Source organism: Sus scrofa, chromosome 12 (genome assembly GCF_000003025.6).
Source record: "Sus scrofa isolate TJ Tabasco breed Duroc chromosome 12, Sscrofa11.1, whole genome shotgun sequence".
Taxonomy (NCBI): domain Eukaryota; kingdom Metazoa; phylum Chordata; class Mammalia; order Artiodactyla; family Suidae; genus Sus; species Sus scrofa.
Genome location: NC_010454.4, coordinates 42,000,681 through 42,027,989, shown reverse-complemented (window position 1 = coordinate 42,027,989; position 27,309 = coordinate 42,000,681). Strand labels below are relative to the sequence as shown.

The 27,309-nt window shown below is 49.2% G+C and overlaps 1 protein-coding gene across 1 annotated transcript in view; it reads right to left on the bottom strand.

Moving 5' to 3' along the window:
- The window catches only part of ASIC2 (acid sensing ion channel subunit 2), a 305,011-nt gene that overhangs the window by 4,008 nt on the left and 273,694 nt on the right, over positions 1 to 27,309 (bottom strand). Inside the window, 6 exon segments of the mRNA XM_021067438.1 lie at positions 119 to 187; positions 6,702 to 6,781; positions 8,889 to 8,980; positions 10,844 to 10,997; positions 12,483 to 12,539; positions 14,358 to 14,508. Of these exon segments, the coding sequence (XP_020923097.1) occupies positions 119 to 187; positions 6,702 to 6,781; positions 8,889 to 8,980; positions 10,844 to 10,997; positions 12,483 to 12,539; positions 14,358 to 14,508 (603 nt within the window).

Genomic DNA, 27,309 nt, shown 5'->3' with positions numbered 1-27,309 from the left:
AGTGTCATGAGCCTTGGAAAGGTGTGTGACGGACGGCCCTCATGCCTGGCCCCAGCATCTGGATTCACAAGGCCCGTACAAGCCTGAGGAACTGAGTAAGGCCCGGGGCTGCCCTTACCACATTTTCATCGTGGCTCCCTTCATCCTCTTCTTTGCCAAGCAGGTCTAATAGCTTCTCTTTGATCAGCTGCAAGGAAGGCAGGAAGGGGTGGTCAGGCCGGGAGAATGGTGCCAAGGTGGAGAGACCAAGATCTATGTGGCAGGGGACGGGGTTGATTGGGAGGGGTGGGAGTGGGGGAAGCAGCTGCCAGGGCTGTGGCTGGACCAACCTCGACAGGAGCCCAGCCTGGGAGCCTGTGCTGGGGCCCCTACCCAATCTTGCAGCTGCAATAAGATTGTAGTTCAGGAGCTAGAGCTTGGAGGGGGTCATGGATGTCCCCTTGTCTGTCCTCAGGAGACCCCTGGGAGCTCCCTTCTTAGGCTGAGCCTTGGCTTTGGGGGACAGGATTATGGATCACTTTCTTTTTTTTCTTTTTAGGGTCACACCTGTGGCATATGGAAGTTTCCAGGCTAGGGGTTGAATCGGAGCTGCAGTTGTGGGCCTACACCACAGCTCACAGCAATGCCAGATCCAAGCCACAGCCTCGACCTACATCACAGCTCATGGAAACACTGGATCCTTAAACTACTGAGTGAGGCCAGGGATCAAACCTGCATTTTCATGGATACTAGTCAGGTTCTTAACCTGCTGAGCCACAATGGGAGCTCCACTAATCACTTTTGAGGCCTGACAACTCCATAGTTCACAAGCTCAGGACATACCTGAGTTCATTCTTAGCAAGAAAGCAAAGTTATTAAATACATTCCTTGGTGTGATTTAATTTCTGTAATTTTGTACAGCTGTTCACAGAAATAAACCAGGCAGAATAAAATCTGGCTGTGTGTCCTGGCTTGGGTTTGGGAACAAGGTCACCATGCTGAGAGGTAGGACGTGGGGCTCCAGAGGGCCTGGCCCTCAGCTCCCTGCAGTGACTCCCAGCGGCCTTTGGCCATCGCCTGCCTCCTCTGAGGGGACAACAGCCAGGACTGTCAGTGGCTGGGGGCAGCTGGGACACCCTGTTCTCCTGCTCAGAATCCATGAGGATTGAGGGGTGCTACTTCCTGAAACCTGCCTGGACCACGGAAGGTGCTGCTTGGGTGACAGACCACCAGGAGGATGGGTGTCTGTGTTTGTGTGTGCATGTGGTGTATTTGTGAGTGGTGTGTGTGTGTATGGGTATGCATGGAGTGTGTGTGCTGTATGTGTGAAGGTACTGTGTGTGTGTGGCTATGTGTGTGATTGGTGCGTGTGTGTGTGTGTGTGTGTGTTGTGGGTGTGTATGGATTGTGAGGTATATGTGTGTGAGTGGAGTATGTATGGGTGTGTGGTGTGTGAGTATGTGAGTGTGGTGTATATGTGTGAGTGGTGTGTGTGTATGGAGTGAGGTGTATGTGCGAGTGGAGTGTGTGTGTGGTGTATGTATGTGAGTGGCATGTTATGAGTGGTGTATTGTGTGTATGGAGTGTGGTGTATGAGCGAGTGGAGTGGGTGTGTATGGTGTGTTATGAGTGTGTGGAGTATTGTGTGAGTGGTGTGTGTGTATGGAGTGGTGTATGAGTGAGTGGAGTGTGTGTATATGGGTGTATAGAGTGTGGTGTATGTGTGGTGTGTGTGGCTGTGAGGGTGTGTGTGGTGTATTGTGTCTGTGTGTATGGGTGTGTGTATGTGGTATATTGTGTCAGTGGTGTGTCTGGGTGTGTATAGGGTGTGTGGTGTATGAGTGAATGGAGTGTGGTGTGTGTGTGAGTATTTAGAGTGAGGTATATGAGTGTGAGTGAAGTGTGTATGTGTATGGGGTGTGTGGTGTGTGAGAGTGGGTGTGTGAATGGTGTGTATGGGTATTGGTGTGTGGTGTGTGTATGGGTGTGTGTGGTGTGTGTGTGAGGGTATGTATGGACTGAGTGGTGTGTGGCTGTGTGTGTGTGGTGAATGTGGGTCTGTTGTGAGGGTGTGTATGGAGTGTGGTGTGGTGTGTGTGTAATGTGTGTGTATGGAGTGTGTGGTGTATGTGTCGGTGTGTATGGATGTGTATGGGTGTGTATGGAGTGTGGTGTGTAGTGGTGTGTGTATGAGTGAGTGTGTGGTGTATGTGTTGTGTGTGTGTGAGTGGATGGGTGTATGGTGTGTGTGTGGTGTATTGTGTGAGTGGTGTGTTTATGGGTGTGAGTGGATGGAGTTTGTGTATGGGTGTGTGTGTGTGTGTGTGATGTATGGCTGTGACCGGTTGTGTATGGAATGTGAGGTGTGAGTGGAGGTGTGTGTGTGAGTGGTGTGTTATGAGTGTGTGGTGTATTGAGTGGTGTGAATGGGGTGTGTGTGTGTAGGGGTTTGTATGGAGTGTGGTGTATGAGTGGAGTGTGTGTGTGTGAGTGTATGTATGGAGTGTATGGTGTGTGTGTATGGAATGTGGTATATTGTGTGAGTGCTGTGTTTATGGGTGTGGTGTGTATGGAGTGTGAGGTGTATGTGTGAGTGGAGGAGTGTGTGGTGTGAGTGGTGTGTTACGAGCGAGTGGTGTGTGTGGTGTATGAGTGTAGTGTGTGTATGGGTGTGTGGTTTGTGAAGGGTGTGTTTGGTGTATATGTGTGAGTGGTGTGTGTGTGTACAGTGGTGTATGAGTGGAGTGTGTATGGATGTGTGTGGGTGTGTATGGAGTGGTGTATGTGAGTGGTGTGTGTGTATGGAGTGTGTGGTGTATGTGAGTGGTGTGTGTGTATGGAGTGTGTGGTGTATGTGAGTGGTGTGTGAGTGTATGGAGTATGTGGTGTATGTGAGTGGTGTGTGTTGGTGTGTATGGAGTGTGTGGTGTGTGAGGTGTGTGTATGGATATGAGTTGTATGGGTGTGTGTGGGTGTGCATGGTGTGTTATGAGTGTGTGTGGTATATGTGAGTGTGTGGGTGTGTACGGAGTGTGGTGTATGAGTGCAGTGTGTGTATGGGTGTGGTGTATGGCTGAGTGGAGCGTGTGTGTGTGTATGGGTGTGTGTGGAGTGTGGTGTATGCGTGAGTGGTGTGTGTGGTGTGTATGGGTGTGTGTAGTGTATTGTGTGAGTGGTTGTGTGTGTGAGGGTATGTATGGAGTGTGTTTGGTATATGGCTGTGAGTGGTATGTGTGAGGTATATATGTCTATGGTTGTGTGTGAGGGTGTGTATGGAGTGTGGTGTGTATATATGAGTGTGAGCATGTGTATATGTGTTGGTGTGTGTGATTGTGTGTGTGTGGTGTATTGTGAATAGTGGGTTGTGTGGTATATGTGTATGAGTGTATGGAGTGTGGGTATGTGTGTGATGTATGGGTGTGAGTGTGTGTGTATGGCTGTGTATGGTGAGTGGTGCCTTTGGGTACGTGTAGGTTGTATATGTGTGTGTATGGCTGTGAGTGGTGTGTGTGTATGGAGTGAGGTATATGAGAGTGGAGGGTGTGTATGAGTTTGTGAGCGTGTGGTGTATTGTCTGGTGTGTGTATGTGTATGGAGTGTGTGGTGTATGTGAGTGGTTTGTGCATATGAGTGTGTGTATGAGGTGTATGTCAGTGTGTGGGTGTGTATAGTGTGTGGTGTGAGTGGAGTGTGTATGGGTGTGTGTGGTGTGTGAGTGGTTGTGTATGGAGTGTGAGGTATATGAGTGTGAGGAGTGTGTGTGTGTATGGGTGTTATGGAGTGTGTGGTGTATGAGTGTGTGTGTGTGAGGTGTATGAGTGTCTGGTGTGTGTGTATGGGTGAGAGTGTGTGGTGTATGGATGTGAGTGGGGTATGTATGGAATGTGCTGTGAGTGGAATGTGTGTATGGATGTGTGTGGTGTATTGTGTGAGTGTATGGGTATGTATGGGTGTGTGAGTGGAGTGTGTGGTGTATGTGTCAGTGGTGTGTGTATGGGTATGGAGTGTGGTGTATATGTGTTAGTGGTGTGTGTGTATGGAGTGGTGTATGAGTGGGGCGTGTGTGGTGTGAGTGGTGTATGAGTATGAGCATGTGTGGTATACGTGTGTCAGTGGGGTGTGAGTGAGTGCGTGTATGGAGTGTGTGAGTGGTGTATGTATGTATGGGTATGCATGGAGTGTGTGTGCTGTGTGTGTGAGTGGTTTTGGTGTGTATGGGTGTGGATGTGTGAGTGGTGTGTGTGGGTGTGTATGGCCTGCTGTGTGGGTGAAGGGTGTGTGCGTGTATGTGTGTGAGTGGAGTGTATGTGGTGTATTGTGTGAGTGTGTATGGAGTGGTATATGTGTGAATGTGTGTGTATGGGTGTGTATAGAGTGGTATGTGAGTGGAGTGTGGGTGTGTACGGTGGTGTATGTGTGGTGTGTTATGAGTGCGTAGTATTGTGTGAGTATGTGTGTGTATGGGTGGGTGCGGAGTGGTGTGAGTGGCATATTGGTGTTTGTGGGGTGTGTGTGTATGGGTGTGTCTAGAGTGTGGTGAGTGGAGTGTGTATGGGTGTGTAGTGTGTGTGTGAGTAGTGTTTGTATATGGAATGTGAGGTATATGAGTGTGAGTGAATGTGTAGTGTATTGTGAGTGGTGTGTGGTGTGCATGGGTGTGTGGTGTGTATGGAGTGTATGAGTGTGAGTGGAGTGTGTATGGGTGTGGTGTGCGAGTGGTGTTTGTGTATGGAGTATGAGGTATGTGTGGTGTGTGTGTATGTGTGTGTGTGGTGTATGGGTGTGAATGGGTGTATATGGAGTGGTCATGTGAGGTATATGAGTGTCAGTGGTGTGTGTGGTGTATGGGTGTGAGTGGGGTGTGTATGGAGTGTGGTGCATGTGTGTGAGTGGAATGTGTATGGGCACGTGTGGTGTGTGAGTGGTGTGTGGGTGTGTGAGCGGAGTGTGTGTGGTGTATGTGTCAGTGGTGTGTGTGTGTGAGGGTATGGAGTGTGTGCAGTGTATGGCTGTGGTGTGTGTGTGGTGTATGGGTGTGTATGGAGTGTGGTGTATGTTAGTGGTGTGTATGGAGTGTGGTGTATGTTGGTGTGTTTGGTGTGTGTGGGTGTGTGGAGTGCATGAGTGGGGTGTGTGCTGTGTGAGTATGAGCATGTGTGGTGTGTGTGTGTCGGTGTGTGTATGGGTGTGTGTCAGTATGTGTGTATGGAGTGTGTGAGTGTATGGGTGTGTATGGTGTGTGTGTATAGGTGTGTGTAATATATGTGTGGTGTATTGTGTGAATGGTGTGTTTATGAGTAGTATATGTGTGAGTGGTGTATGTGTCAGTGGTGTGTCTGAGGGAATGGAGTGTGTGTGGTGTATGGCTGTGAGGTGTGTGTATGGGTGTGAGTGTGGTCTATGTCAGTGGTGTGTGTGAGGGTGTGTATGGAGCGTGTGTGTGTGTGTGCTGTATGGGTGTGTATGGAGTGTGGTGTATATGTGTTAGTGGTGTGTGTGTATGGATGTGTATGGAGTGGGGTGTGTGCTCTGAGTGTGTGTGGTGTATGTGTGTCAATGTGTGTGTATGAGTGTGTGTCAGTATGCGTGCATGGAGTGTATGTTGTGTGTGTATAGGTGTGTATATGTGTGAGTGTATGGGGGTGTGTGTGTATGGGTGTGTGTGGTGTATGTGTGAAGGTGGTGTGTGTGTGGTGTATGTGTGAAGGTGCTGTGTGTGTATGGCTGTGTATGTGTGTGGTTTGGGTGTGTATGGGTTGTGTAGTGTGAGTGGTGCGTGTGTGTATGGGTGTGTACATGTGAGTGGTGTGTGTATGGACTGTATGGTGTATGTTGTGGGTGTGTATGGGTGTGTGGTGTGTGTGAGGGGTGTGTATGTTGTGGGTGTGTATGGGTTGTGTGGTGTGTGGTCCATGTGTGTATGGGTGTATATGTGTGAGCGGTGTGTGTGTGTGTGTGTGTGGACTGTATGGTGTATGTTGTGGGTGTGTATGGGTTGTGTGGTGTGTGTGTATGGAGTGTGGTATATGAGTGGAGTGTGTGTATGGGTGTGTGTGATGTGAGTGAGTGGTATGTGTGTGTGTGGTATATTGTGTGAGTGGTGTGTGAGTGTATGGGTGTGTGTGTGAGGTGTATGGAGTGTGTGATGTGTGAGTGGTTGTGTGTGAGGGGTGTGTGTGAGTGTGTGGTGTATGAGTGAAGTGTGTATGGAGTGTGTGTGTAAGGTGTGTGGTATAAATGTATGTGTGATGTGTATGTGTGGGTATATGGAGTGTGTGTGTATATATCTGTGTATATGGTGTGTGTAGTATATATGTCTGCCTGTCTTGTGTTTATCTGTGGCATGTGTGTAGTGTATATGTCTGCATATATGGTGCATGTGTTGTGTGAGTGGGGTGTTTGAGTGTGTGGATGTAGACACATCCATGTCCAAAGTCTCTATATCTGGTCTAGCCTCTGGAGGGGCTCCGAGCTGGCCTCAGCACAGTCTCCTCTTCTTCTCATCCTTCCTCTCCCTCCCTGCGAGTGTAGACGGGCCTGTGGCTTCCGTCTCTTACCTCCCCCTCCCTCACCCCCGCCCTGTGCTTACAACCTGGTCATGGACCATATCCACGGACAGGGAGGGGCAGCAGCCGTGGATGGAGACAGGCCCTGCTCTCCCCAACCCAGGCTTTGTCTGGACCGGGGCAGGTCAGGTCCACATGGGCAACCCCAGATCTTACCTCATAAATATAATCAAAGAGCTCCAGTATGGTAAGGATACTAGCACCAATAAACAGTCCCATCTGACCACCAATGTCACCTGGAGAGAGAGAGACGGCAAAGACTGGGCTTTACCGACAGCACGTCTAGAGGAGGCGAATGGCCTAAGAACTCAGAAAGCAGGCTTTCTGGATGGTTCCTCCTCCCCAGGGAGCCTGGGCCTGGTAACGCAAGGCCAGGCCTTGACAAGCCCTCCCCCGCCACACAGTGTTGAGAGCTGATGGTTTTCTTTCTTTCTCTTTTTGTTTTAGGTCCACACCTGTGGTACATGGAAATTCCCAGGCTAGGGGTTGAATCCGAGCTGCAGCTGCCAGCCTGCACCACAGCCACAGCAATGCAGGAACCAAGCCGCATCTGTGACCCACACCACAGCTCATGCCAACACCGGATCCTTAAGCCACCGAGTGGGGCCAGGGATTGAACCCACCTCCTCATGGATACTAGTTGGGTTCTTAACCCACTGACCTACAAGGGAAGGCCGAGCTGATGGTTTTCAACACCCAGTGGGGATAGGAACTAACCTGTCTACTTACTGGGTGGGGGAGGGGCTGGACTAGACCTAACAGGCTGATGCGCTTGTTCCGTTCCCCTCAGGACCACGTTGGTGGGGCCCAGCTTTGGCTCTGGCCTGGGGATACACAAGATGTGTGTGGTTCCTACCCTGGGGGAGGGTACTGTCTAGCTGGAGACATGTGTCAAATGTGCTGAATAAGGGTTTCGGGAGCAGTGACATAAGAGACTCCTTCCACTCATGATGTGGCCTTGGGGACCACCTTGGGGCATCTCACCCTTGGGATAAGGCTGTAGGAAGCATCCCCCTATCTCTCCACCGGAAGGTACGTATTCAGTTTGGTGTCTTTCTAGAGCAGAGGTTTTCACCCTGGGCGTATGGCCCCCTTGACCAAAGTCTTCTAGCCTGGTCCGTGGATCCTCCCACATCAAACTCTGGGGGACACTTGTAAACAGTGGAGGTGCCTTACCCTACCCAGGCCTAGAGAAGTAGAATCTCTGGGGTTGGGGTCTGGAGGTCAAGATTCTGAAGTTCCCAGGTGGTTCTCGGGCCCACAGAGTTTGAGAACCTCTCTCCTGTGGGAGCTTCCAATGGTTGGAGGCCCCCTGATTTGGATGCAAACCATTATGGGTACGCGCCTGGCCTTTGCAGTGGTTGAGCCCGTATTTCAGAAGCTATGATCCATTTTTCAAGGGGACCATTTCTTGTGAGTGGGCATTAGGGATGAGTCCAAGGGCAGGTCTTTGTCCAGCTTGAGGGGTCTTGGGCATTTTACTCTGGGCTGGAGGTGGGTTGAAATTAACTCCCTACAGGGGCCCATGTGCCCACAGGGCTGGAGAAACTGGCATGATGTGGGGTGGCGTGGCAATCGGGGTGTAGATTTCTGGGGACATGGGGCCCTTCTTTTGTGTTTGACAAAGGATTCTCAGTCCAAGGGCACCTGGCTTTCTCAACATGGCAACATTGCTTGCTTTTTTCTTTTCAGGGCTGCACCCACGGCATATGAAAGTTCCCAGGCTAGGGGTTGAATCGGAGCTACAGCTGCAGGCCTACACCACAGCCATAGCAGCTAGGGATCTGAGCTGCACCTGTGACCTACACCCCAGCTCGTGGCAACCCCAGATCCTTAACCCCCTGAGGGAGGCCAGGCATTGAACCTGTATCCTCATGGGTACTAGTCGGGTTCTTAACCTGCTGAGCCACAACAGGAACTCTGTTCCTTGGCAACATTACTTTCTAGGTGGGGGCCCCTTGTGGTGCCTGCTGCCCAGGATCACCCACAGCTCAGCCCTCCCTCCGCCTGACAGGTCTTTCTTCCTGCCACAGCCCCAGGGCTCTGGCTCCAACCCAGGGGCAGAGCACTGCAGAGCCCAAGAGAGTAAGGCTAGAAAGGTCCTGAGAGCCTGTCTAGCTCACCTGGCTCCCAGTGTTGATGGGAAACTGAGGGCATGACCTGGGCCATGCTTCCTGTTCTGGGACAGGAGCAGTGCGAGGACAGAGGGAGTAATCAGGGCCTTCAAAGGCTGGACAGGTCAGGAGGCTCATAAACCTACCTCCTGCCCGCTCCCGCGCCCAGCCCCCTCCCTCCCAACCCCCATGAGAGATGGAAATTTGTGCAACACACACTCTGACTTACCAAGTAAGGCAGCAACTTCATATGCCTTTTTCTGTTCAATGGTCTCGTAATTAAGAGCTTCAAAAAATATATCCAGAACAAGGATGTTCTCTCTGCAGAGGGAATGTTCAGTGTCATACATGGTTAGAAGCATCAAGATCCACGGGGATATTCTAATACAATCTCCCTATGGACAGATGGAGAAACTGAGGCCCAGGGAAGTGAAACAGCTGGCCCAAAGTTACAGCCGGCTTGTGGCAGAGCTGAGGCTTGAACCGGGCGTCCTGATTCTGGGCCTGGTGCTCTTCGTGGAACTAGGGGTGCAGGGGTGCATATCAGCTGTGCTGACCCCTCTCTCTCTGCACTCTTTCCAGGAATCCTGCCTGGCTCCAGGTTTCTGTGCCCCCAGAGGGCCTGCCTGAGCCCTGAAGACAAAGCTTGCCTCGCCTGAACAGCTGAGCTCCCCTGCCGACTCCTGAGGCCCCCGGTTCCTTCTGGGATTGATCCCAAGCTTCTCCTGGTGGAGGCCCTACCCTGGCTTTGTCAAGTCAGCTGCAGGAGCCAGGGAGGGTTTTTAGGGAGCAAACCTATATCAGGTCGCTGGGTTTTCTGATGGAAACACCTTGGTGGCCTTTTGCTCTTTGGGGGCAGGTGGTGAATGAGATGCATCTTGGCAGAAAATCATCCCCACAGCACAATGCCTGCTAATAGCCAGGTCTGCTGTCTCCTACAGTCCTATCTCCTTCAATGCCACTCACAACGCTCTCGATGTCCTCAACCCACGGAGCAAAAGCCATCCCAGGACGAGGTCTGGGGACTGTGTGGGTGGAAGGGAGAGGCTACAGGAGAGGAGCCCTCTCCACAGGTGGCTCGGCCAGGCGCCATTCACAGCACCTCCATCTCTTGCCTGGTTCATGGCGATTGCTCCCTTCCATGCATCTGGCTTCTGGTCAGTCCTCTAGTTGCCACCTGCAGGGTCTTCCTAAAACCATGAAACTAACTCAACATTACCTAAAATTAGCATCCACTTCCTCCGGCCCTCAGGCTACCTGTAAAATGCTCAACAGCCACATATGGCTGGTGGCCACCATGATGGACATACAGATACAGAGCACTGGAGAACAGTGGTCTCAAACGCCAACAGCCTGTCAACTGCTTGCTTGGAGCTCTTCCTTGGCTCCCTAGCCTCTTAGAATAAAGTCCACTGCCTGCATCCCAGTCCTGCCTGGCTCAGCCTACAAGATCCTCTCGCTGGGACACACCCACCTCCCCAGCTTGTCCCGCTGTAACCTTGGCTGCCTTGGACTGTCTCACTCCTGAGCCTCTGCCTAGGACACGCTCTTCTCCTGTGTCTGTCTTTCATTTATTCAGTTACACGATATTTTTTTGAGCATCAAGTCAGTACCAGACACTCTACAGTGGAGAAAAAAAAGGTTCCTGCCCTCCAGGTGCTTACAGTCTTGTGGGACAGGCAGGCAACTTAAGGAAACACACGCATAAATATAGAACTACACATGGTGCTGTGTGTTATAAAGGAAACCACTGGAGTGCTTTGAGGGAAAAATCACAGGGGGAGGCCTAAGTTAGCCGTCCAAAGAAAGGGCATTTAAATGGAGACCTGCACAATGAGGTGAAGAGTGAGAGGAAAAGCATTCCAGGCAGAGGGAACAGAATGTGCAAAATCTGCCTGGGAAACTCTTCTGCATCTCATTAAAAAAAACCCTCTGAATCTTTTCTTGACAGCACCCCATGCAAGGTGCAGCCAACCTCTCCATGAGACTGTACGCTCTTAAAGGCCGGAGCTGCATCTTAATCAGCTTTTGTCTTCATATTCTGAGTCTGAGCACAGCAGGTGCTCAATTCATGTCTGTCAAACAGAACTAATTGCTTACCTTTGCCCTCCTCGAGTACCCCAGTTCCCTCCTCGTCCATCCTCCCCACCCGCAACCCAATTCCACCATGCCCACTTAGCTTACGAGATATATTTTTCTGATTTGTTAAATTTCTTCTCCAGGTACTTGGCTGACGTCTTACTGGGGATCTTCACCATGGAGAGCTCTTTGTTGTAACGGGTCAGGTTGCAGGGTGTCCTGCAGAGACAGTAATTACTGTCCTTTTCTGCCAGCAGACCTGGAGGGGAGAGGGAAAGCAGGGCTTAGTCAGGTGTGAGTACTGGGACCTCTGGGTCCAAAGTAGCCCAGTTCCTGCAGCAGAGAAGTGAGCTGGAGGAGGTGCCATCAGGGTAAACGAGAGGTTGGGGGGTTGCTGAGGAAAGAAGGGGAGCTGGGCTTTTGCTTGAGGTTGATGTGGATATGAACTCTCAAAAATAATGCCCTCTCGTGAGTTGTGTTTTGGCTCAGCGGTAATGCTGTGGCTCGACTAGTATGCATGAGGACTCAGGTTCGATCCCTGGCCTCGCTCAGTGGGTTGAGGATCCGGTGTTGCCGAGACCTGTGGTGTAGGCTGCAGATGTGGCTTGCATCTGGCAGTGCTGTAGCTGTGGTATAGGCGGGCAGCTGCAGCTCCAATTTGACCCCTAGCCTGGGAACTTCTGTAGGCCACACGAGCCGCCCTAAAAGGATAAAACAAAATCCAAATCAAGTAGTCATGTCTTTTTCCTTTTGCTTTTTTTTCTGGCTGTACCTGCTGCATATGGAAGTTCTCAGGTGAGGGATCAGATGTGAGCTTGTAGCTGCAGCCTACACCACAGCTGCAGCAATGCCGGATCCTTAACCCACTGCACCACAGCAGGAACTCTGTGCCCTCTCTTTCTATATTACCTGGTCCTATTTTCCTTCTGCTTCCTTTACTCTCATGCCGCCCTTGATACATATTTGACAAGGCACCACATTTGGAGAATGGGCTGCAAGGGAGACCCTGACCTGTTACCTTCCAAGGGCCTTTTTCTCCGCCCCTAGCCTCCTGGAGGCATCGGGACATGTGGGTCCAGAGCTGCTCCACTCAGCTCCAGCAAGTGCAGCTGCTGAATGCAGTTGAGTCTGGATGATTTAAATACTCTCCACTTGTCTTGGTTGTAAATCCTGTCCCAGGTCCTGGGAGAGGCGGGCATGTGGAGTGGGTCTAGCTTTGGGGTTGCTTTTGGCTTGTTTGTGCACTCTCTCTCTCACCGGAAGTTTTCGGGGGTGGTGGGAGGAGGAGGTGGACCAGCAAACACCCAGCAAGATGGAGAGGGGGGAAAGGGCTCCTGCCTTCCTTCGGCATCTGTGGAATGCACGGAGCATGCAAAGACAGGGCAGTTTGGGAATAAGCTCGTGTGTGTGTGTGTCAGTATCTCCAAGCTCCCTCAAGTGATGCCCACGTGGATGCCCGCTGTCCATCCTCTCTCCATCTCAGCCCCCTCCCGCATTCCTCAGTGCTTTCTGCTCCTATTTGCCCCGCCCTTCCAGCCCTCATCTGCTTGCATCAGTTTTCACTTTCCTCCCCAACCCTTCCTCCTCCTCCTCCCTCTCCTGTCCCATCAGGGCAGCCACTTTGTCTAGCATCTTTCCCCTCTCCTTTGCCCACCTCCCCTCTGCCCCCATCTCTCTCCTACACCTGGAAGGTCTCCAGGGTCTCCATCGAACACCCCCATTCCATCTGGCCCCTGGTACTGACCTAGGGCAGGCTCTGCGCACTCCTTGTGCTGCTCAGGGGTACAGAAAGGGGCATCCCCTGCAAAGAAGAAAGACAGGGAGAGGTACTCAGGCAGCAACCCCTCCCCTCCTGGGGCTGGGGCAAGGGACGGCATCCTGGTATCTGGGAGGGGCAGTGGTTCACCAGTGGGTGGTGGGGACCCGAGGCTTGGGTTCTGATCTGCTCTGTGAGCTTGGGCTTAGCCCATGTGGGTACCTTCGGACGGAGGAAATACGCTGTCTGTTTTCCATGTACAGTATTGAGAGACTTGAGGCTTGATGCCTTCCCAGGACATCAGAGCCAGCAGTGATGGAGGCGGGCTCTGAGCCCAGGTCAGTCTGATCCTCAGATCTTAGTGCTCCTTCTGTGGCGCCATAGCGCCAGTTATGAGCGAGGGCTGTATTGTCTGTCTCCTCCTCGCTTATTCCACCTAATAACTGAGATGTCAGCAACGGTGTCATGGGGGGATGATTAAAACCTCTACTGCTTCTCTTGGACTCAGGTTCCATGGGGAGAACCTCACTGGCTGGTGAGCCAGCCTGAGCATCCGCCCAGTAGCATTTACCGGTGCTCAACCCTCTCTGGTCTCTGTAGAAATCCAGGAACTTCTTTTCCTCCCTTCACCAAGTGCTAAAGGTAAAGCCCAACAGCATCCTTTCCTTCCCATTTACCTAAACACATTTTTTTTTTTTTTTGAGCAGAAGAACGGATATGCTTCCTTCTTTCCAGTAATAACAATTTCACAGACATTTCCCTTTTTGCTTTGTCTTCTGGGAACCTCAGGCAATTTTAGAAATCGATAATTCTAAATTTAGATTCCTAAAGAAATTACTGATTACTAATGAAATAATTCAAAATTTAGCTCTAAGGATGCTCATTTCAGCACTGGTTATAACAGAAAGCAATTGGTAACGAACTCAGTGTTCGATATCAGGATCTAGTTAAATAAAGTATGATGTGACCATGAAATAGTAGCCATTAAATATAATCGCCAAGGTCCCGGCACATAGCAGGTCTTTAGTCACCAGGACTCCCACTTCCCTCTCCCCATGTGCTAACAAAACAACCACTGACTTCTGCAGTTGCATTTTTGTATCTTAGCCAAATTTCACCCTCATGACAACGAATAGTTGTGTTTTAAAGATAATGGAGGTAAGAACAGAGAGCTTTCGTAACTTGTGCCAGATCACACAGCAGTGAAGTGGAGGAACTTGATGAGAAGTCAAGGCCACTGACTCCAGCCTCAGTCATCCTTCCTTCCATGCAGCTATACCAAGTTTCTCCTGCCCCAATCAGCCGCCTCCCACCCCTCTTCGGGCTCCACTCCAACTCTTTTAACGAGGGAACTGCCTCTGACGATGACTGTGTGCATTGTTGGGCTTACAATAGAAATGCCAGTACCCACACATTCATTTGCTGGCGCATGGACACTTGCCTTGCTTGAAGGAGTGCTAGGCGTATTTGGATGCAAGAATGGAAACATCTGGATGAAAGCAATAAACACCTGGATGTTTGAATGTGTACCACACCAGGATGCAAGAATTGTTAAGCATCCAAATATCTGGACACTAAACTCCGGGAGGGAAGAGCAACAAATGATTAGCAAACATATTGAGCATTGAGAGGAATATTCTCCAAACATCTGACTGCTTCTGGACACCAGGATGCTGCCCTGGTTGGTTCCTCTGTTTCCATCTATCCCCCCCTACATTTGTGGGAATCATATAACAGTCTTCCCTCAACAGCATCCCTTTGCATCCTCATAGAGTGGGTGAAGAGCTTCCTATCAGGGCGAGGAATGCACAGTAGGTCACAGGCAGTCCTGCCGTCCTGCAGTTGCCCTCCCCTGCCACTGACCTGGCATGTGGACCATTCGACAGTTGCAGTTCTCCACGATGTAGCGGGTCTCACAGTCAATCCTACAGGCGGTGATGCTGTAAACAGGAAAGAAGTCGAGTCCCATCTCCGAGGACCGGCACTCGCCCCACGGCGGGGGCAGGTATGTGAGCTGCAAGACAGGAAGGAGGGGGTGACCGTCAGCTCCAGAGCTGCAGCCTGGGCAGATCCAGTGGCCCGCTCGTTCACTTATTCAATCAACAAACAAGGATTGAGCATCCATTACATGATGATCTAAACTCCACTGATGTCACAGGCCTTTGACATCTGGCTCTGATACCCGTTTTTCTGTCTTATCTTTGATAACCTTCCTATCAATTCTGGTCTTTTCAGAGTCTCTTACATGGCTACTTCTTCCCACTGCCACAATTTGTCATCTCTCATCTCTTGGGAAGACCCAACTGAATTCCTCTTTCTTAGCTTGGGATAGTGGAAGATGAAATCTGGGGGGGCGGTGTACAGGATGAAATGTTTGAGGCATAACCACTGCTACTTATGATCCTTGGCTCTGACTAGAACAACGCACCCGTGTCATCCTATGGACAGACTCCTTTGGGGAAAATGTTACTCTTACTCTCAGAGGTCCAGGGACCATAAAACGTTCTCACGTCTATGGTGCTCACCTGCTGGGGATGGAAGGGTGAAGGATGAGGGAAATTAATGGTTGCTGAGCACTTACTATGGGTTAAGCTAAGTCTTTTATACCTTTATTTATTTATTTATGGTTTTTTAGGGTCACACCCATGGCACATGGAAGTTTCCAAGCTAGGGGTCGAATTGGAGCTACAGCTGCCAGCCACAGCAACATGGGATCTGAGCCACGTCTGCGACCCCACACCACAGCTCACGGTGACACCAAATCCTTAACCCACTGAGCAAGGCCAGGGATTGAATTCACATCCTCGTGAATACTAGTCGGGTTCATTACTGCTGAGCCACAGTGGGAACTCATACCTACCTTTTTAAAATTGAAGAATACAGAGCACAGTAAAATGCACATTTTCAGTACACAGTTCAACAAATTCTGAAAAACGTATGTACATATGTAACCACCACTTATATCTTAAGACATTTTTCAACACTGCAGAATGTTCTTTTCTGAACATTTCCAATCAACCTCCCACCTGCCCAAGAAATCCAGGATATCTAGGAAATCCAGGATAGTTATGAATTATTTATTTATTTATTTTGTCTTTTTAGGGCCGCACCCATGGCATATGGAGGTTCCTAGGCTAGGGGTTGAATCAGAGCTGTAGCTGCTGGTCTGTACCACAGCCACAGCAATGTGGGAACCAAGCCACATCTGCGACCTACACACAGCTCACGGCAATGCTGGATCCTTAACCCACTGAGCAAGGCCAGGGATTGGACCAGAGTCTTCATGGATGCCAGTTGGATTTGTTAACCTCTGAGCCACGACAGGAACTCCTGGGATGGTTCTGGATTCTACCTCCCTAAGTTGGCTTTGCCTGGTTTCCACCTTGATAGATATGAAAACTAACACTTCGTACTTGTTGTTTGTGCCTGGCTCCTTTTGCTCCTCGTGATGTTTAGATTTATCCACATGGTTGCGAGCAGCAGCCCATTCCTTTGTGTTGCTGACTAGTTTGCCAGTGTACCAATACACTGCAGTCTGCTGATCCACTTACTTGATGGTGGGCACTTGGACTGTGTCCAGTTTTGGGGCGATTATGAAAAGCCCTTATTAACATTTATAAGAAGTCATTTTGTGGACATATATTTTACTTTCTCTCGAGTAAATGGCTAGGAGCAGAGTAGCTGGTTCATAAGATAGGTCTACTTATAACTTTATAACCAGAGACGCGTGTCTACACTGGGTGTACTATTTTTCATTGCCACCCCGTAGCATAAGAGGTACTAGTTACATTTTTGCCCAATCTTGATTTTGTCTGTTTTGTCCATTAAATTTTAGGCATTCTGTTAGGTGTACAGCTGTATCTCATCGTTGTTTCTCTGCAGTTTCCTGATGACGGATGATTGTGAGTATAATTTTATGTGCTTATTGGTTATTCATCTATTATCTTTGTGACGCGTCTTTTCAAATCTTTTGCCCATTAAAAAAAAACTTGTTTTTGGAGTTCCCGTTGTGACTCAGTGGTTAATGAATCCGACTTGGAACCATGAGTTTGCAGGCTCGATCCCTGGCCTTGCTCAGTGGGTTGAGGATCCGGCATTACCTGTGAGCTGTGGTGTAGGTTGCAGATGCAGCTTGGATCCCGCGTTGCTGTGGCTCTGGCGTAGGTCGGCGGATACAGTTCCAATTGGACCCCTAGCCTGGGAACCTCCATATGCCGTGGATGCGGCCCTAGAAAAGGCAAAAAGACAACAAAACGAAAAAACCAAAAAAAACTTGCTTTGCTTTTTTTTTTTTTTCACTTTTATTATTGAGTTGTAAGAGTTCTCTATATATTCTGGATACAATCCTTTGTCATATATATATAAATATACACACATATAACATATATAATGTATACATATAGCATATATCACACATGTATATATGTAATATAAATATATATAATATATATAACATGAATACTAGATATATAGATATACATAATTTTCTCTATGCCTTCTATAGCTTGTGGCTTACTTTTTCATTTTCTTAATGGTATATAATATTTTTTCTACTTTAAAAATCAACCTCATTAAGATGTAGTTTACACATAATAAAATGCATCCATTTTAATGTACCATTTAATGAATTCTTACAAATGTGTACCTCTCTTGTAACAACCATTCAAATCAAGATATAGGACATTTCCATTAACCCCTAAAAGTCCCCTGTCTGCAGTCACGCCCTCTCTCCAACCTCAGGCCTTCACTTCACTCATCTGCTTTCTGTCTATCAATTAGTTTTGCCTGGTCTAGGATTATATATAATTAGAAGCATACAGTGTGTACTCTCTGTCTAACTTCTTTTTCTCTGCAGAATGTTTTCGAGATTCATCTATGCTTGCATATTATCAGTAGGTCACTCTTTTTTTTTTTTTTGGCTGTGATGTGAAGTGGCAGTTCCTAGACCAGGTATTGAACCTGGGCCACAGTGGTGAAAGTATCGAATTCTAACTGCCAGGGACCTCCCAATTAATTTCATTTTTTTTCTTTTTTTTTTTTTTGTCTTTTCTAGGGCCTCACCCTTGGCACATGGAGGTTCCCAGGCTAGGGGTCTAATTGGAGCTGTAGCCGCCGGCCTACACCAGGGCCACAGCAATGCGGGACCTGAGCTGCGTCTGTGACCTACACCACAGCTCACAGCAACGCCGGATCCTTAACCCACTGAGCGAGGCCAGGGATCGAACCAGCAACCTCTTGGTTCCTAGTCGGATTCGTTAACCACTGCGCCAGAAGGGGAACTCCCAATTCATTTCTTTTTACTGCTGACTTTTATTTCTTCCTTTCTGTCTTTATTATTATTATTATTATTATTTTTTTTTTTTAGGGCCGTACTTGAGGCATATGGAAGTTCCTAGGCTGGGGGTCCAATCAGAGGTGCAGCTGCTGGCCTACACCCCAGCCACAGAAACACCAGATCCGAACTGTGTCTGGGACTTATACCACAGCTAATGGCCATGCTGGATCCTTAACCCACTGAGTGAGGCCAGGGATCGAACCTGCGACCTCATGGATACTAGTTGGGTTCATTACTGCTGAGCCACTATGGGAACTCCCTGTGTGGTAAAGATTTTAAATTATGAAGTCAATTCCCTTAATAGATTTAGAGACCTTCAGCTTTTCTATTTCTTCCGAGGGACCTCATCGCATCTAAGTTTTTTAATTTATTAGCTTAAAATTTATTAGCATATAATATTCTCTTATCATTTTTCATATGTTCGTATTCTAGTGATGTGCTCTCTTACATTCCTGATATTGGTAACTTGTGTTATCTCTCTTTGTCCTTATTGTTTCTGATTTCTAATTTAATTGTGCTTTGATCAGAAAACATACTCTCCGTGGTTTCATTCCTTTGAAATTTATTAAAATCGTTTTGTCATCCAGCATATGGTGTATCCTGGTGAAAGCTCCATAAGCACTTCAAAAGTGTGTATCTGTAATTGCTGGTGTCATGTTTTATTAAAAAATTTTCTTATTTTCTTTTTTTAGGGCCGAAGGTGTGGCATATATAAGTTCCCAGGCTAGGGGTCGAACTGGAGCTGCAGCTGCTGGCCTACACCGCAGCCACAGCAATGCGGGATCTGAGCTGCACCTGTGACCTATACCACAGCTCACGGCAATGCTGGATCCTTAACCCACTGAGCAAGGCCAGGGATTGAACCCTTGTCCTCATGGATACTGGTCAGGATAGTTATTGCTGAGCCATGACGGGAACTCCAAGGACCTCGTGATTTCTAACCCTGATCTTGTGCTTGTCTCAGCGTATTACATTGTCTCTGTAGGACGTTGGTAGAAGAGAAGGAGCAACACCAGGGAGGACCTTACGGAGCTTTTCTCTTGTTTTTTTCTAACGGTTCCTTTCTTCTTCCTTTCCCATGACAGTTTGCATTATTCTTTCATCTTTCTTGGGAGTTCAGATCTGACCGAGATTTTGCGTGAATTTCCTGTATGACTTTGGACACGTCTGCTCTCCTCTGGCCTGAGTTTTTCCAACTGTAAATAAGGGGGGTTTCGGGGGAGGTGGAGAGTCTTCGATTAGAATGGATTGTGTCCCCTCTGTTGCTCCATACTGGATCCATAAGCACACAAACCGGATTTGGGAGGGATTCCTAGTGATTTTGGCAAGGCTGGGGGTCTATAGTGCTGTGAAATCATTTTGGGAGGGACTCATGTCCTTTTCTACTACAGGTTCCTACAGTGGGTGGGCCAAGAATGTAGCTGGTGAAGCTCTGGGGAGGGGCCGCGGTTGGTTGAAGGTCAGTGACTTCCCTTTTTTGATGCAAAGAGGTCATGATCCAGATACTAAGCCTACCCCGCCGTGGCTGATGTATCATTTGTTCCATCAGATTTTCTGAAGCTTCACACACCACAGCAGCTGGAAAATCACAAGTGTGCACAGCATGGACTCTTGCTTGCCAACGACTGTCTGAAAGTGGGTTGGAGTATTTGTTTACCCCGGGTAAGCGAAGCCTCAGGGGGACCCTGAAGCACTGTCTTCAAATATCTGAAGGGCTGTCTCTGGGAAGAAGAATTAGATTTGTTTTCTGGCATCCCAAGGGGAAGTGAGACACAAGAATAGTTGTAACAAGGGAAGTGGGGAGAATGATCAGAGGGACCGACGTTGCACGCACTGCGGTCGCCGCTTGATATGCATCCCCTGATTTAATCCTGAGGAGAATCTATTCCAGTTCAACCTTCTAATCCACGATGATTCAATAATAGTAATAAACGCTCTGTCTAGAGGATGAGTTCCCATCATGAGGGGTATTCAAGCAGGAGCCGTACAACTACTTGGGTAGGATGGGAAGAGACAGATTCAGGCATATGGCGCGTGCAGTTGGAGATTCTGAAATCTCTTAAGCTCCTCTGTCTGATCATAGACCCTACATCTATTATTTTAATTTGAGAATTAGAAAAAGTGGAACAAATCAGACAGAACCTTGACCCCCACGCTTTTCACGAGCTGGCTCTGCGACTTCGGGTAAGCGACAGAACCCCCCACTCCCCAGCCCCCGGCCCCAGCTTTGAGTCTCCTCATTCGATGAAATGAGTGCCCAGCAGCTCATCAGTGCCCACCAAGACTGAGTTCCCATCTCCCTCCCCAGCATGTTTGCTACCCTTTCTTTCGTTCCGTCATCGTCGACAAACAGCCCAGCTCCACCTCTGCTCTCCCTGACATCTGGTTTTACTGACCAGCAAATCTCCATCCTATTTGGCTCAAGTGGTTTTGGATTGGGGTCTGTTAGGATAAGGACTCCTGCCAGCGCAGACATCCAAGTCAAGGTGACAGCAGCTGGTCTGGAGGTCTGGTGCTGGGAGAGAGAGCTGGGCTGGAGAGGTAAATGGGGGCGGGGCATGGGTAGGTCGTGGAGCTACGGGATGGATGAGCCAGCCCAGGGAGAGAGGAGAGATGCTCAGAATGGGCATTGGCTTGACAATTCGTCCACCTTTAGCCTTTCTTTTTCTCACTGTGCCACGAAACTGGGGGGCTTTGCACTATTGCTTAAATGTATGAACTGAGCAAAGAACTCAGAACTTTTGTGATGAAATACTCTGGGACTGGCCTATAATTGCTCCACAGTCATTTTCATTTTATAGGGAGAAGCTTGTGTTTGCACCCTTCCTGCCTAGGACATCCTATGCTGTTTCTCAGCCACCGGCTTTCCCAGCCTCGCCCAGCCCACAGATCGCGAGGTGTGCCAGCAGGTGGCGCTGCGCTTGGCTTGGCTACCCAAGCTGCCTAGAGGGTAGTCACAGCCTAGAGGAGTCAGCCCGTCTGTTAGGACCTTGCCAAGCTCCCTGGGCCTTTTCTTCCTCTGCAGCCCACACTCTGAGGGGTGGGGTGCTGCTATGAGTGTGGATGTGTGTGCTGAGACGATGATGGGCCTGCATAAGAATGTGTTTATTCTGCTCCTGTAAAGCTTGGGGAAGACCTGAGGAGAGAGGAAGGAGGAGGGAGACAAGGAGAGATGCCCATGGAACTCAACTGGTACCCATGTGGCCCTTTCGTTATGTCAACCACTTGGCCTCTCGCTTTAGGGACCGGACATGATGCTCACCTGGACCAAGTCCCTTTAGGCTCTGGGCGCCCCCTGCAGATTCCTCCCAGGGCTGGGTCAGGGCCTTCATTTTGGCCTGCCTGGCTTCCTCCTCTTCCTCGCTAACCCCCTGGCTGAGATCCTGGTTCCGTCTGCTGGGAGCACGCGTGTTAGGAGCACGTGCTCTGTGGTCAGACCCAGCTGGCTTGGAATCCCGGTTCTGCCACTCACTTAGTGGGGGATGTCGAGCAAGTGGCTGAGGCCCTCAGACCTCCCCTTTCTGCACGAGCACCACCCTGAGATGTTAGCTGCTTCCGAGGGAACATCAGGTATGTGTAACCCAGCTGCCATCCTCGGCCGACATCTTCCAGTCTCGGCCCTGTGTCACATGGATGGGATGTGACACTCAAGCCCTTGTCCATCTGCATAGAAAGCTCACTCACCCAAGGTGTGAGAGCACATGGAAGATGTCACGAAGAGCTGGAGGAGGGTCTGCCTCGGAGAAACCCCCTTCGCCGTGCCTAAGGCCATCCCCTCTCCATCTTCCTGTCTCCTCGCCTTCCCCTCCCCCTCCTCCTTCTTTCTCTCCACTCTTGTGCTTTGCTGCTCTTTCCAGGAGCAGAACCAGCCTACTCTGAAGTCGCTGCCTCATCCTCTGACATCTTGGCACATGGCAGCATCTTTTCCCATGGAGACTCAAGGAAAGGCACATCCCTCCCTAGGAGAAATTCTAAAGCCAGATGGTAACATGTTTTTTTTTTTTTTTTTCCTCCTGCCTTGTTCTGTATAAAACATCTCCAAAAGTGCCTGGTGAATAATAGATGCTGAATAAACTAGAGACATTGTTGGCCTCTTACCTGCTCACCAGCGCGCTGCCTCGTGGTGTATAGTGACCAGGCAACAAAGCCCTCTCCCAGCCACGCTTTGCATCAGTAACATGGATACGTGATGACCGGAAGTCATCAGGAGCGTGCCCTGATGACCTGGGGTGCACACTTATTTTCTCTTACTTCTGAAATCTCTCTGGACTCTCTGTCTGCACTTGAGTGACTGGCAAGCTAGCGTTCGCAGTTTGGACTTCTTCACAACTGTGCCAGAAATGAAACGTCGTGGGTAGTATTGTGAGCGGAGCGTTGCTGGGGTCCCCCAGGAGGAGGGCAGCCCCATTGCTGGGTGCCCTCCAAGCCTTAAACCCTGCACTGGCCCTTTAATTGAGCTTTCTCATTTCAGCTTCTCCTTAAGCAGCAAGGTTGGTATTGTTGCCCCCATTTGACAGATGAGGAAACTGAGGCCAAGTGAGGTTATGTCCATTTCCCACTGGGTCACCAGTGACATTGATTCCAGGTCTCTCAGACTCCAAAACCCCTACTTCTTAAAGTGACTTGCAAACCTTTCAAAAGCCACGAAACTTTTCCTCTTTTCAAGTCAAATATGACACTGATGCCAGTATAATAAACAAGCAAAGGAGAGAGGCTGTGGGTGCAGCTGGGGGGTGAGAGTCCAGAATTTTATGCTCAGTCTGGCCCCTGCAGCAACCCCCAAGGACTCTCAAAGCCAAGGCTTACGAGGCAGGGTTTGAACCCAGTGGGGTTCTAGTGACTTATGTGGTTCCTTGGGCAGAAATTATAACCTCTGAGCTTTGCTTACTGGCTCCATAAAAAGCCAGTCTGGAGCAGAGAGCTGCTAAATGTCTCTGAATCTTCGAAAGTTTTGAGTCTGTGCGTCTCACTTAATACCATCCAGGATAAGGGGTGGGAAGAGGGTGGGCTGCTCTCGGATGACTGATCTGGTCTGACTGTTTGTCTCAGATCCTCTTTTCTTGCCTTGGATGTTTGGTGAAACTGATCCAGTTGAGGCCAGAGAGACCCTGGCTCAGAGCCAGCAGGCAGCCTTCACTGGGGAGTGGGGGGGAAACTGCCTGGAGATTAAAGGAGAAAAAGAAAATCCTCTTTGGGAACTGTTTTCCAGAAAACACAGTCAGGCAGGGTATTTAGCTCACTCAGTGAGCTTCCCATGGACGAAGAAGTGCTCAGCCAGCGGGGCCTGGCCTCTGAGGGTGCAGGGATCCGGCGTCGGGTAGTCTGGGCTCAGAAGAGCTTTCGTTAGCCCAGCCAGCCCGGTGGTCCAGCCCAGCTGAACGAGCACTTCATTAATTCTTATGAAGTGTCAGGCACTGGGCTGGGCACTGGGGCAAGAGAAGTGAGTGAAATGGGGGTACCTGCTCTCCAGGGGCTCCTGTTTGCCAGAGCCCCCTCCTGCCACCACCTTAGGGCCTCTTCTCTTCCTCCTCCTCCCTGAGCCTGCACAGGAGAGGTATATGGTGCCACTACTGACAGGCTGTGTGGCCTTGGCTAAGTTACCTAACTACTCTGGGCCTCAGCTTCCTTATCTGCCAAACAGAGCTAAGAGTTCCCTTCATAGCTCAGCAGTTAACGAACCCGACTAGGATCCATGAGGATTCGGGTTCGATCCCTGGCCTCACTCAGTGTTGCTGTGGCAGTGGTGCAGGCCGGCAGCTGTGGCTCTGATGTGACTCCTGGCTTGGGAACCTCCATATGCCGCTGGTGTGGCCCTAAAAAGCAAAACAGAAGCAGAACTAACAGTCTGCAACTCACAGGGCTTCTCCGAGGGCTAAATGAGACAAGAGGTGGGAGGGGCTTGTGCAGTATTGCCTCGTGTTTGTTGACTCTTAGCTTTGGGAGGAGCTCCTGGAAGTCCTTCATTCAAGGTATCTTAGTCGGTGGCTGGTCCCACAAGCCCATAGTAATTGGCATCCCCCTTTCCAGCCACATTCACTTCCTGGTCACTGGATCCCCTGCCTCTAGTCCAGAGGCTGGCATATAGAGGTGCTTGATACTTACTGAATAAATGAATGAATGAATTGCACCTTCCTGCCTCCTCTTAGCCCTAGAACAGAGGACGAGTGCAGGGGGCTGCTCTCTCCCGGTACAGCAGGAGCAGAGGGTCCTCCATGTTGGTCCCCATGGGCTCTGCATTGAGGTGGGCTCAGTCACATCTGAGTCCTGAACTAGCTGGTGGCAGGTTTCCCTGTGTGACCTTGGGCATGCCACTCAGCCTCTCTGGGCTTCTCTGTTCCATCTGTAAGGGGCTGTGCTGTAAGGTTTCAATGATCCTAGAGGCCCTAGGTTCTGGGATTCATGGCCTCGCGAGGTCCCCCTGGTCCTAGCCGTGCTTTTTGACCTCCTCCTCAATTTCTTTTTTTGGCCCTGCCTGTAGCACATTGAAGTTCCCAGGCCATGGATTGAACCCACACCACAGCAGCAACCTGAGCTGCTTCAGTGACAATGCTGAGTCCTTAACCTGCTACCCCCTCATTTTTCCATCTTCCACTATAAGAGCAAACTTCCCCCGGCCCCACTCAGCTGGAGGGGAAACCAAAGCCTGCTTTTTGAGCCATAATTTTGGGATTGATGTCTTTATTGCATTCCGCTGAGTGACTTAAGTGTGCTCACAAAAGATTATATTGTGCTCCTTTTAAACAATACTAAAATCAAATAAAATACTAAAATCACACCCACCAGTCAGTTGGTAACCGAGGCAGCAATGGGAGTCTCGGGAAACATATCCTTGCAGGTAGCATGGAGGCAGTGAGGTCCCCCCACCACCTGTCCCTATGGCTCCCCTGAGTTCAACCCCCAAGGTCAAAGCAGGAGAGATGGCACCGGGAAGAAGCAAAAGTCATCGCAAAGATGAGCAACAGAGCAAGAATAACCCCTCCCAGGCCCCGTGGTTGATAGTTGTAAGAATAGCATCTCCTTCAACCCTCACAATGACCCTGTGTGAGTAAAAACTACTTGCCCTAAAGACCCAGTGTAGATTAATTGATGGTATAGACATAACCAATGTTGACTGAACTCACACTAAGCCCTTTACTTGGAATGACTCCATAAATCCTTGCAACAACCTTGTGGGGTTGGTATTTAGGATCTCCGCTGTATATACAGGGAGACTGGAGTAGGAAAGAGACCATCAGGAATAGTAGGAAGCAGAACTGGAACTGGAATCCAGCATCTATAGGTTTATCGATGACCTATCCTGCCTTGCCTGAAAAAAGAATACGCTGCGGTGGGTGGGGTCCGCGGAAGCCAAGGCAAGTCCTGTGGGTGGATGGAGGCTATGGCAGGGATTTGGGAACGGGAACAGATGTTTTTCAGATCCCAACAGAGGAAATACTGCATAGATTCGTTGAATGGTTTAGGCCTTCCAATAGCATGGCCAATTAAATATCATCATCCCTTGGAAAACAGTATGGAGGTACCTTAGAAAACTATACGTAGAACTACCATATGACCCGGCAATCCCACTCTTGGGCACATATCCAGACAAAACTCTCCTTAAAAAAGACATACCCACATGTTCATTGCAGCACTATTCACAATAGCCAAGACATGGAATCAACCCAAATGTCCACTGATTGGATTAGGAAGATGGTGGTACATATAAGCAATGGAATACTACTCAGTCATAAAAAAGAACAAAATAATGCCATTTGCAGCCACATGGATGGAACTAGAGACTCTCATCCTGAGTGAAGTCAGTCAGAAAGAGAAAGACAAATACCATATGATATCACTTATATCTGGAATATAATATATGGCACAAAGGAATCTTTCCACAGAATAGAAAATCATGGACTTGGAGAATAGACTTGTGGTTGCCAAGGGGGAAGGGGAGGGACTGGGAGCTGGGGATAAATAGAAGCAGAATGTTGCCTTCGGGGTGGATTAGCAATGGGATCCTGCTGTGTAGCACTGGGAACTCTGTCTAGTCACTTATGATGGAACACGTAATGTGAGAAAAAAATATATACATGCAAGTGTAACTGAGTCACCATGCTGTACAGTAGAAAAATATATATAAATAAATGATAAAAAATAAACACCATCATCCCCATTTTACAGAGGAGCAGACATCAGTAACTTTCCAACACCACACAACTAAGAAGTGGCAGAGGCAGGACTGAAACCCAGGCCTGTCTGACCACAAGGTTCCTGACTGGGGGGGGATAGGGAACAACCCAATCTTGTCTTTTCTGTCACCTTGCTGTCCTTTCTAGGGGACTTAGCTTTTTCATCTGGAGCATCTGGGTTCAGAATAGGTTACCTCCAGGGGGTGATTTATAGACAAACCAGGTGACTGTACTCCTCCCCGCATCCTGGGCCTGTGGCAGACATCACCAATTGATCACAGAGATGGTGTTAGAACTTACCTAACACTGCTATTTGACTGAAATCAGAACCGAGAGCAAATGTTGTATTTTGGGGAAGTTTCATATATAGAAACCATCAAATGACACTTTGTTAAATATTCGCATAGGCTAGTTAAGACTTATTCTGTCCTATGTAAAGTACCGAATGTGACTTCCCTGTAAGAAGAGTAACCAGAACCTGCCCTCTGATGCAGGGAACACCCCTCACTGGCATTTGGACCATTCTGACCTCTAGTCAGAATTCGTCAGCACCCTGGTCCTGCACGGGGGTCACACACAGAGTTGCTTGTTGTGCTGGCCGGAAATTATGTAGTAGTGTAGCTGATGCAGCATTTAGCTTGCAACAAAAATCAATTTAAAAAGTGAATTGCTCCTGGTTTGTGACTAATAAGAATATAATGAGGTTATATCCACTGCAAAAAATGTCTGTGAGTGGGGGAAAATGTGACAAGAGCAAAAAACTGCAACTCGCCTCATTCCAACATTACTTTCACCTTGGGGTTGCTGGCTCTGGAAGCTTTGTAAGAATCTCTCCAGCTTTTGTGTCTAGGGGGCAGACAACCTCTGTAGTTTTATTTTTACTATCTATCCATCCATCCATCCATTCCTTTATTTACCTATCCATCCCTTATTCACCCACCCACCTACCCTCCATTCATTCCTCCATCCATTCATCCACCATCCATCCACCCATCCACCAACTCCACATCCATCCATCCACCCACCCTCCATTCATCCCTCCATACATTCATCCACCATCCATCCACCCATCCACCAACTCCACATCCATCCATCCACCCACCCTCCATTCATCCCTCCATACATTCATCCACCATCCATCCATCCATCTACCAACTCCACATCCATTCATCCATCCACCCACCCATCCTTTTATTCACCCACCCACCCTCCATTCATCCCTCCATACATTCATTCATCCACCCTCCATTCATCCATCCATCCACCAACTCCATATCCATTCATCCATCCATCCATCTGTCCACCAACT